Here is a 10,506-nt window from a genome sequence, read left to right as displayed (position 1 = left end):
CGAAGATTTACTTAGTCATGCTGTTCTCTATATCTGCCTATTTTTTTTCAAGGGTTAAGGTATATTCATACAACAGCCATTGTTTATAAACGCTACTTCAAGTCTATTCCCGTATGCGAAATCGAAAAAATCACGGTAAATATTTCGGTTACTAGAGTTCCCTAATTTAGAATAGTTTAAATTATTTCATTATTACTATACCTCTAATTAGTCTACTTAATAAATATATTTAGCTGTGCAATGTTGTAAAACGTGTACGTTATATTTTAATGGTAAATGAAGAGTTCACGTATTTACAATTTAAAAGCTTAGAAGAGAAATTCTAAAGATCATGGGTATTTTGAGGGAAATGATTTAAATCTTACAAAAACGTGTACTTATGAAATCAGAATTTAACCATGATTTCCCGTCTTTGTTGGAGTGTATGAGGGGGGGGGGAGGGGGGAGATAAAATTGAGGGTGGGGGTAGATAAAATTGGGGGGGGGGGGTAGTCGGGGGTACCCCGAGGAGTGCTTGAAAGAAACGTTGCTGAAAAAAACCTTATAAAGTAATGTAGCAACTTCAACGTGTATGGGTAAAATTTAGGCCAGAGTTTTTTTTTTTTTTTTTTAACTTTAAAGTTGATCACAGTGAAGACCGGGTATGTCAAAGTCATAGAGTCACTGTCACTGTTTCTTTTAGACATTTTTCTTTGGAGGGGGGAGGGGCATTTGCGGAGAGATGCTTTAAAGAAACAATGGTCGCTGTCATTAAAAATAGAATCCAAAAACGTCTTAACAAAAAGATACCGTCAAAATAATTAGGATTAAAATATCTGGCCAAAACTTCTAGACGAGTCTGATTGGCGCTAATGTAATTGAATGACGTCATTGTGTCTGATGTAACGAATATTTTAGTTCACAGGTAAAGTTCGAGAATGGCTTCAATACAATTTTCAAAGTACCAAGGGCTTGGGAATGACTTTATCGCCCTAGACAACAGAGACGGTAGCTATGATTTAACGAATGAGATGAGACAGCGGATGTGCGACAGGCGGTTTGGGATCGGCGCAGACGGCATTTTGGAAATTCGTTCAAGCAAATCATCCCACTTTTCACTTCTGTACTTTAACGCGGACGGCAGGGCGGGAAGCTTATGCGGCAACGGTTGCCGGTGTGCGGTGGCTTTTGCGTGGAGCCTTGGCATTGATGGTTCGGCTCCACGCTCTCAAAACGAGGCAAATAAGTTACCGGTTTATAAATTCGAGGCATCGGATGGAGTCCACGAGGGCGGAGTTTTAGGTTCAGATATTACTGAAAATGGCGATGAGAATTTTATTTATTTCGTTAACTTCCAAGACGTTCTGTTAACAAATATAAAAATATACCCAAACGGCGATCTATTTTTAGACACCGGGTCTCCACATCACGTGAGGTTTGTGTCACGTGATGTTGATGTCATAGATGTGCTCACCGAAGGGAAAGAACTGAGGTATGGGCTCTACGGTGAAAAGGGAAGTAATATAAATTTTGTATCTATGAAAATAGATAATAAAACTGTTGAAAAAGATAAAATCCTGCAGGTCAGGACTTATGAAAGAGGAGTGGAAGATGAAACGTTAGCATGTGGAACTGGAGCAGTAGCTGTAGCTATCTCTGACTTTGTAAGAAAATTAAACTATAATCAGAAGAACCATGAGGAAGCAATGGCTGTTCCATCAGATTTGAAATCTCTGAATGGAAAGGCTGTGAGTCAGTGTATATCTACTAGAGGAGGAAAATTAACTGTGGATTTTATCATTGAGTACAAGGAGGGATCCGCTGTCTTTACTAAAATACAACTGTCTGGGTATGCCAAGCATGTATTTGATGGTGTGTATCCTCTAAAATGACTGTAAACTCCTGGTACGTTCTATATTACATTAATAGATAGCCAGTACTAGCCAGGCATAGATTGTCATTAAGCATGAAGGTTGATCAACACTTCGATAGGTCAGTGGCGTAGCGAGGTCGGGTGACACCCGGTGCGGCACTTAATGGTGTCACCCCCCCCCCCCCCTCAAACTTTCGATTTGCACCCCCCCCCCCTCAAACTTTTGATTTGCATCCCCCCCTCAAGTTTTTCTCAATATATTTTGCTATTTTTTGCTTTGGTGTCCCCCCCACCCCCCCCCCCCCTCTCAAACATTCGATTTGCACCCCCCCCTCAAGTTTTTCTCAATATATTTTGCTATTTTTTGCTTTGGTGTCACCCCCCTAAATGGTGTCACCCTGTGCGGTCCGCACCCCTGCCCACCCCCCCCCCCCCCCCACCTCGCTATGCCTCTGCGATAGGTTAAGGGTTGTTTTAGCTCATGTCCGTAAAGGACTTTACACACACATTTAAGATACTTTTTTTAAAAACAGAAATTTCTTTTTAAAAAAATATATACTGAGCTTGGTAAACATTGAGTGTTTATTAATTTTTTTTTTTGCTAACATGCACTTTCAGTTATAAACAGATAAAAATGCATGTTAATCAAACTTTATCCTGCACTTTGTACTGTCAAGTATCACACAACCAGAACTTGTTCACCTTGCACTATAAGATTAAGTCTTTAGTATCTCTTTCTGTTTGGTAAAGTTTGTGAACTTTGCACTTTAGATTTCCAGGCCAAGGATAAATACCTTGAGGGAGGGGGATATTTTAAAAATCTCACACCACAAGACAAGGGAATGCCCTCAAAGTTTCAACTTACTCTTAAACTCTCTATCACATTATCACAAACACATTTCCGTACAAACAAATTTTCTCACTCTGTTCTAACCCAACTCTCTATAGGAACCATCTGTACTAATTTCAAAATAGTTAAATGTAAATAAAAACTTGGACAACCATTGAATATTGTTTTTTATTTTAACATTGGACTTGCCCCTGATAGCTGTGTTGTTACTCAAAGGGAGAAAAATATTTGTGACAATCCCTAGTACAACAGTATAACCAAGCAAATTCATATCGAAAAGAAACCAAAATAATAAATGCAGATACACTTTGGCACTACAAAACTAACCAAATTTATATCCCTTGTTATATTTTGTACCAGCATAAAAACTCACATAATAGAACTGATTAAAATATTGACCTCATTCTGTAGGCCTACATAAAATATAGATAACAAAATCAGGCAGAATGTTATTTTTGTTTCCAATACTTCCATGATATAATACAGTATAGGACAAAGTATTTATATAAAAATATTTTTGTTTTTTCAATCTTCATTCATGGTACTATAACAAAATTACATACTAAAAAGTTAAATCCTAAAGGAATACTTATTCTTTGAAAGCTTTTAGTTTAAAATCTTTTAAATTTAATAAATTCAGATAAAATAAACTTGTAATTTTAACTAACAAAGGATTTTGAATTACAACTATTTTAATAACTTCAACTTAAACACTTGCAGAATTATTACTTTCTATATCTTATTTTTGTACATTTTCAAGTTAATTTGTTTTAAACACATTTGTTTTAAGTAAACACAAAGATGTAACTGACCATCTAAGAATGGACATTTTTTTTGCATAAAACTAACAGAATGCATAGCCATGTTTCTGACAACAAAATCAATTGCATTTTCAAATTTTCTAGGTGGGTATTCAAGACAATATTAATGTAAATCATGAATTTAAATATAAGTTTTTTTTAACAATTTCACCATAAAAAACTTCAATAGAAATTTTTTCTCGGATGGCAAAATAAGATTGGTTTAGAAAATGGAAAAGTTACATCTCTGTTTACAATCTGAACTAAATAACAAGCTTTGTGTACTTCCAAAGACTGAAATAGCAAAAGACACTTGGCATATTGGTGTCGTTAATAACATTACATTAGAGAACAAGTCCTGTGATAAATTCAACAGATCAAAGACAACTGTTTGATTGGAATACTGAGTGTAATCAATACAAATTTAAAACTTGCAGTCAGCAAGAAAAAGCGTTATAAAAAATAACGATTGCAATATTCTAAACATAAATAACGTCAAAGCTATATTACAAGTAATGTGAATAAAATCATGAACAACTGCATGGCAAGAATTTGATTTTGTTGATAAAAAATTTTGTTTGTCAAACTGTTGCATTGTTAAAGGTTAATATATGTCATGTTTGTAAACTGTATATATTTTCTGAAAACATGTATTGTTTAAAATAAGATGCTGTAGAATGTTAACATTTTAAAAAGGTTGCGCTGTTATTTTTTAAAATTGTAAATGTATTTTAGTAAAATGTTAACATTCTATGTGCATAATTTATCAAAAATTTTATATTTTAACCACTTCCTGTGTGTGAAATATTTGTGCCTGTATTGCAAAATGTTAGCATCTTTAATGGCAAGGGAGTTAATTGAAAAAGCAGAGAAGACAAATGGAAGTATTTGGAAGAAAACTGTAATTCAGCTCAATACAAACTGTAGTGACATTATAAGTTTCAAAGGTCCAAGACAGTCAAAGATAGACCCAAAAAATTTTTTTAGTTTTTTTCTGTTTATCTTTTTAATAGAAGAAAAAAAGTGCTTTCTATTTTAAATTGAGAAATTTTAAAATGTAAATAGAAAAAAATGAATTAATGGTTGAAAGTGAAGAAGATTGTGTTTACCCTTTGGGTAATGTTAAAATCTGCTTAAAGAATGTAAAAACTCAGAGGCTTAAGAAACAAAAATATGATACAATGAAAAGCACAACCGTTCTGGCCAATAGTTGATCTGCATTTAACATTAATGCTAACAAGTCTAGCATTCAAACAATAAGTGTTTCTTCTTATTACCAAAATGTAGCTTTTACAAGAGTTGTATCACAGGACTAATAAAAGTATACAAAGACTTACCCAGTTTAAAGCATGACCTATTTACCTCAACCATTTCTTTACTCATAGAACTTGTGGATTTTATCACAGAAAAAAAATTAAACTTTTTTAAAGCTTTTTCAAATTTGTAAGCTAATGTTAAGAAATATATATTAATCATTTCATTAACATTTATCAGAAAAGAAACTTTTTCTTTTGTTCTAAATATAGATTAGTGATGAAAGCAGGTGTGACAGATTAATCTACAGTACATACAAATAATTCTTTGTACTTATTGAACACTAGGTTTTTAGAAGTATTAAAAAAAAGATATGATTAATTTAACTTAAAATTCAAAATATTGGTGAAAAAAAGTGTCAGAAAAAAAAAACTTCTTTAAACATGCGATAACATTTTGGTAAAAAACTACATCAACATGAACAGGACATAGTTTAAATGCCTCAAAACTATTTTCTGAAATAAAAGTAACACAATACTTGTAATTTGGTAAATTTTCAAGGAATTAAAACATTCTAAGCAAAATGCATGTTGTTACAATTTATTCAAAGCACCACCAATAAATAATAATTATTATTAAAACATTGTACAGAAATTTAGTAAATTACAATGGCTTTAAAATGCCACTAATAACTTTCAGAATGTACACAAATTAATTGGTCATACAAAAATATTTTAAATTAAAACAATAAGAACTAATAGCTTGTCAATTAATAGCTTGACATAACTGATTTTAAAACAACTTAATTTTGACAAGATTAGTTTAAAAAAAAAACAACTAGCCAATAAATAGGTTCTAAAAATAGAACAAAGTACATATTAAAGCATTGATTTTCTACAACGAAAAGTTAAAGCCACCATTCATATCTGATTTAAAATACCCTTTCATTCAAAAAATGTACTCCTGTTACCCATGAGATATAACTTTTCAAAACTGTTTCTATCAGTTGAGATATAGATATACCTTTTCAAAGCTGTTTCTATCAATTAAAGAATTTACACTATAGAAAGCATTAAAAAATACTACACTGAGAAACCCAGTTGACAGCATTTACAGTTAGTTATGTAAGTTCTAAGTGTAAGTTGACCCACTGTAAAATGTGAGGTATGATACATTTTTGTTTGCAACACAAGTTTTGTAACCTTACGATAAAGAAGTTACCCCTTATTTGATTTAGTAACAACCAGTGATGAACTGACGCTATAGATAAGCATTTATACGGACTTTGGACTAGAAACAAAAAGAGAGGGCTATAGCAGCTACATTGATGTAAATTTTGTATTGGGGTATTCATTACTCTATTTAAACACCAGCTTATATTCACTGTAATCTGTCATGCCCCAACCATCATTTTAACCAGCTAAATTATTTCTTGTCACTCCCTAGACTCGCAGAGTCAGTTATAGAGTTCTTGCACAAGCATTCAAACAATCAGATCCAAAAAAAAAAAATTCCACCTTTGTTGACAATGCTCTAGCACCTTGTACACCCACACAAACAGCCTGATGTAGAATGGATTTCACTGGGCTTTAAAATGTCTTGGCTTCTTCACTAATCCGATCAAAACACTCCAGCATTTTCTCTCTGGTTAGCTCTGTAAGAGACGTCACGTCATCTGTTGTGAGTCCAACAGTGGAGATGGGTGGCAGAACTTCAAGAATCACACGACCTGTCCAATAATAAGCCTATAAATTAATTACCAGAAATAGTTACCAGGAAGGGGTAAGAGTTTACATTTTAACTGAAAATTCTAATATTTAGTTTCCATTCATAAGTTAGAAGCATGCCCTTGATCCCTGAGTCCACCTAGTTGCTTGGGCTATTCACTTCATTCTTCTTTCATAGGCTTAGGTAAAAAAGAAAAAACTCAAGAACTTTTCTCCATTAGCCCTTTGATACCATCAGGTCTGAAAGGGTACTTTTTTTCATAGATAAATGTGTGGGTTTTTTATTAAAAATAATGTATGTGATGGTATAACTCCCCATGGTTATAAAATCTTAAAACTGGTAAATTTAAATACATATCACACTGATAATATGAGTAGAACAGCTTTTTTTTCATTCAATATGAAAATTATTCACTTGCTGTAATAAGAGATATCATATCTATAACAACAATGTCAAATAAAAATGTCTATTTGAGATATGTTCAAATTCAAGAAAGCATTTTTATCAAGCATTACTTTAGAAAATAACTAGTGACAACACATAACTGCATACAAAGATAGAATATCTAGGAAATTATAATGTGTGGTGACCAGAGTACATACACATTACAATAACTTCACTGTGGATAAGAATGATAAAAAATAAAATAACGCACCTTCATCAAACCTTTTATCAGGTTTACTGTAAAAGTTGTTGTAGGAAGAAAAAACAACTGGAATAATTGGAACCTGAAATATAAGATGGGACATGGTGAGCATGTGATGACAACATGAAGTTTTTATATGGATATAGAAAACTATTGAATAATACTGTATGTTTCTAATATTTAATGTATAAAGGTATACAAAATTGTGACAGCTAAACTAAATGTTTCATTTGCTCACCTGCCCAGCGACAGCAAGGTGAAATGCCCCCTTTTTAAAAGGCAGCATTGATCCTTTGTGGTTACGTGTTCCTTCAGCAAAAATGGCTACTTTTAACTATTAAAATTAAAATGGAGAAAGAAACATGTGTCAACCAATACAATTGAAGTAAACTATACCTGCGAAAAAAAGCATGTTTTATACAGCTTGAGTACTTGTATTACACTTGTAAAGTAAAAACATAATATATAAATACATATTTATCTAATTAGAAAGAAAATATAGAAAACTCCCATTCCCAAATCAAACTAGTGCACTAATCTCAACTTAAAGCTAGAACTAAAAACAAAAATAAAATTTTAAAGGGGAGATAAAAATTATGAAAGTGCATTTATTTAATTATACTATCAGAAATGTATTTTTAAAATCACTTTCAGTGCACATTGGGTTTCTCTGTCTAACTATGGATTCTTAAAAAAAAGGTTAGGTTACTAATAAAAATGATAGAAATATATAGGCCTATAAGATAAAGATTAGTTTTGACAATAGCCAGCAAAATTACTTAACTACTAACTACCTAATACAAGCTTACCAAACCAGAAACTGTAGTACATTACCCTATTAAATGTATTTACCTTTTTATGTTTGATGAGATCTGCAGTGTCCTCCATTGTTTTCCTAGCACTTTGATGATTGAGTCTATCAATGTATATGGTCCCACACATCCATGCTCCTATGCCAAATGGACCAGCATAAAAGAGCTCCTTTTTAGCCAGACTTACACAATTTTCAGGCCAAATCATAAACAATGCTGAAAAGTTATAAAAATCCATCATCCACAAAGTTAAAAACATTTTCTTTTTGTTGTAAAATAAAAAAGTTAAATAAAAAGCTAATATTTACAATTTTTTAAAATTTACAATCATTGTCAAGAAGGGTAAGCCAGAATTGCGTGTCAGTAAAAAAAAATTTTTTTTAGAGAACAAAAGTTACACACGAATCATGTCAAGAGAGCTCTGGTGATTCATAACGATAACAGCAGTTTCATCTTTTTTCAAGATTTCTTGCCCACGTATTTCAACCTCCATCCCAGCAACATGTCTTAGAAATGCTTTGACGCACCATGACACAAAACTAAAACAAAAAAGTGAGAAAAGTATTATGAAATTTGGTAGCAACATAATGCTAAACATAATATAACATCATAATATATGAACATAAGTTGTTTTTTTTTTTTTGCAAGGAAAACAAAATAATTTACCTACTAGCAAATGGAAAATTATATTTCAGATTTCTTTTAAAATTCAAAAACAATTATTTGTTTGAGAATTATTTTAAATCTTATGATTAACCAATTTTATTTATGTTTGAAGGAAGTTAAGTTAGTCTGAAAACGTTATGTATTCAGAATGCAATTTGGAGAAATTTCTGGATTTACCAATTACTCAGCAACTGGCAACTTAAACAGCCTAAACTTATGCATAATTAGGCCTATAGCACAGAAATAAGAATAAGGATCAGTTGACTAAATTAGATGTAAATTAGAGGTAAGTAACACTATGGCCAAATATAGATGAACTATGACAAATAATAAATAGCCACTATAAAATATCTATACAAGTGACTCAATGATTATTATGTCTTCACTATACACTGTAGGCCCACGGTGTTGAAATAAAATGAGAATGTTTTTATTATTGCTTCAGGTTTATTTTGGAATTATATATCTCAATGAAACAAGCCTATAGTGGCCTATACCATTGGTTGGATTAGATGCCCAGTGGAGAAGAGGGGGAAATTCTGTTCTGCTAGGGATTCATTAATTAATATTAAATAGTATTTGGGCTATGGCAAAGTGAAAGTACAGTAAGTTTTAGATCTATTCTGCTAATCACTAATCTTAGTAATCTAGATCTATCATAGAATCTAGTCTTTGAAGAGAAGTAGAAGCATCTACATTGGGGTCATCCATAAATGACGTCACACTTTTATGGACAATTCTTACCTCCCCCCCCCCCCCGTCCCCTCAGTCATACATCATCACAAATAGCCAGAACCCCCCCCCCCCCCAAATGACGTCACACCTCAGCCTACAACCCCCCTCGAAATTGCAGTTGAATTTTTCTTAAAACATTGATATTTTTCCAAAATCTTGTCTGAACTCTGTCATCATAGAGTATTTTTATCAATTCCTATTACAAATTTTCTAACAGCTTTCTAAAACGCGAAATAACAGCTAAAACTCGTTTTCTAACAGCTTTTTTATAATGCAAAAGCCTGACCCCTTCCTCTCATCACACACCGTCACAAAATTACGGACCCCCCTCCCCCTACAAGTGTGACATCATTTATGGACCACTACATTCTACAACTACTAACTGTACTGGTTGGACATTTAAAATGGAGATACTCCTCTAACTTCTCTATTTGATCTAGATTCTAGATCTAGTTTAGTAGTTTAGTTATTATTAGATCTAGATCAGAGATCTAGATCTAGTAAGCAGTAAGACTAACTTACAAACAACTTGGATGATTATTGAATATTGACTATAGATCTAGATACCAGTGTCCAATAATGGAATCTTCTTTTTAAAAAAAGGGGTGTTGGGTTGTTAGTAGTAGTATTGTAATCTCGACTAATTTTATAGTTAAAAATTACTTAGGCGTTTGATGGTAGGACCATGATTGGAGTTAGCAGGGTTAGCATTGACAATGACATTAGCCAGCCATGTGTGTATTTAAATTATTTAATTAACTACCAGTAACCTAACACCCCTTTTTTAAAGAAGATTCCATTATCGGACACCGGTGTAAACATTGAACATTCTCTCTTTATTTTACTTACAAATGATTTCTTGTATCCCTTGGTCGGGGTAAAGAGTAAATTGTGACAGCAAAGCCAATCAAAAGCACGAGAAAGTAGTAAACAAACAATTTAAAATGATACTTAAATGTACTGGAAGTCTGATACAGTATTGGTAAAACAAGAAATAATACAATAAAAACAAGCTGGCATGTTCCTATGCTTTCGAAAACTGCCATAATGTGTGTTTTATTCGAAAGAAAAACGAAAGATTTTGTATTATCTGCGTGTTATTATTATTAGTTACACAGAACTAACGGCCTATAATATCCGTAGGGCAAAGGTTGCCGATACTA

At 32.6% G+C, this 10,506-nt stretch overlaps 2 protein-coding genes across 4 annotated transcripts; one reads left to right on the top strand and one right to left on the bottom strand.

Moving 5' to 3' along the window:
- On the top strand, positions 1–1,964 carry LOC131929294 (diaminopimelate epimerase-like). 3 transcript variants are annotated; one of them, XM_059285384.1, is made up of 2 exons: positions 1–59; positions 898–1,964. In XM_059285384.1, exon 2 carries the CDS (start codon positions 918–920, stop codon positions 1,869–1,871), a length of 954 nt encoding a protein of 317 aa, XP_059141367.1. In that variant the 5' UTR covers positions 1–59; positions 898–917; the 3' UTR covers positions 1,872–1,964. The 3 variants fall into 3 exon arrangements, with proteins under 3 accessions (XP_059141367.1, XP_059141365.1, XP_059141366.1); XM_059285382.1 differs by having other exon boundaries at positions 55–135; XM_059285383.1 differs by lacking the exon at positions 1–59 and adding an exon at positions 78–135 and having other exon boundaries at positions 905–1,964.
- Positions 1,965–2,862: 898 nt separating this feature from the next.
- LOC131929293 (1-acyl-sn-glycerol-3-phosphate acyltransferase alpha) lies at positions 2,863–10,487 on the bottom strand. Its single transcript, XM_059285381.1, has 6 exons — positions 10,193–10,487; positions 8,345–8,481; positions 7,983–8,158; positions 7,369–7,464; positions 7,140–7,212; positions 2,863–6,485 (listed from the first exon to the last, which is right to left on the bottom strand). The coding sequence occupies exons 1-6, from the start codon at positions 10,387–10,389 to the stop codon at positions 6,346–6,348; spliced, it is 819 nt and encodes a 272-aa protein (XP_059141364.1). The 5' UTR covers positions 10,390–10,487; the 3' UTR covers positions 2,863–6,345.
- Positions 10,488–10,506: the final 19 nt, after the last annotated feature.

Source organism: Physella acuta, unplaced genomic scaffold (genome assembly GCF_028476545.2).
Source record: "Physella acuta isolate Inbredline_101_S28 unplaced genomic scaffold, ASM2847654v3 ptg001607l, whole genome shotgun sequence".
NCBI classification, from domain to species: Eukaryota; Metazoa; Mollusca; class Gastropoda; family Physidae; genus Physella; species Physella acuta.
The sequence above is the reverse complement of the archived record's forward strand: the minus strand, read 5'-3'. Positions and strand labels throughout refer to the sequence as shown.

What these genes read in the sequence shown, in the direction of transcription:
- LOC131929293 (XM_059285381.1), bottom strand. Translation starts at nt 10,389, where the DNA reads ATGGCAGTTTTCGAAAGCATAGGAACATGCCAGCTTGTTTTTATTGTA. An exon ending in AGGGATACAAGAAATCATTT is followed by an intron (nt 8,482 to 10,192) that starts GTAAGTAAAATA and finishes TTTTTGTTTTAG; the next exon opens with TTTTGTGTCATGGTGCGTCA. An exon ending in ACCTTGCTGTCGCTGGGCAG is followed by an intron (nt 7,213 to 7,368) that starts GTGAGCAAATGA and finishes CTTATATTTCAG; the next exon opens with GTTCCAATTATTCCAGTTGT.
- LOC131929294 (XM_059285384.1), top strand. Translation starts at nt 918, where the DNA reads ATGGCTTCAATACAATTTTCAAAGTACCAAGGGCTTGGGAATGACTTT.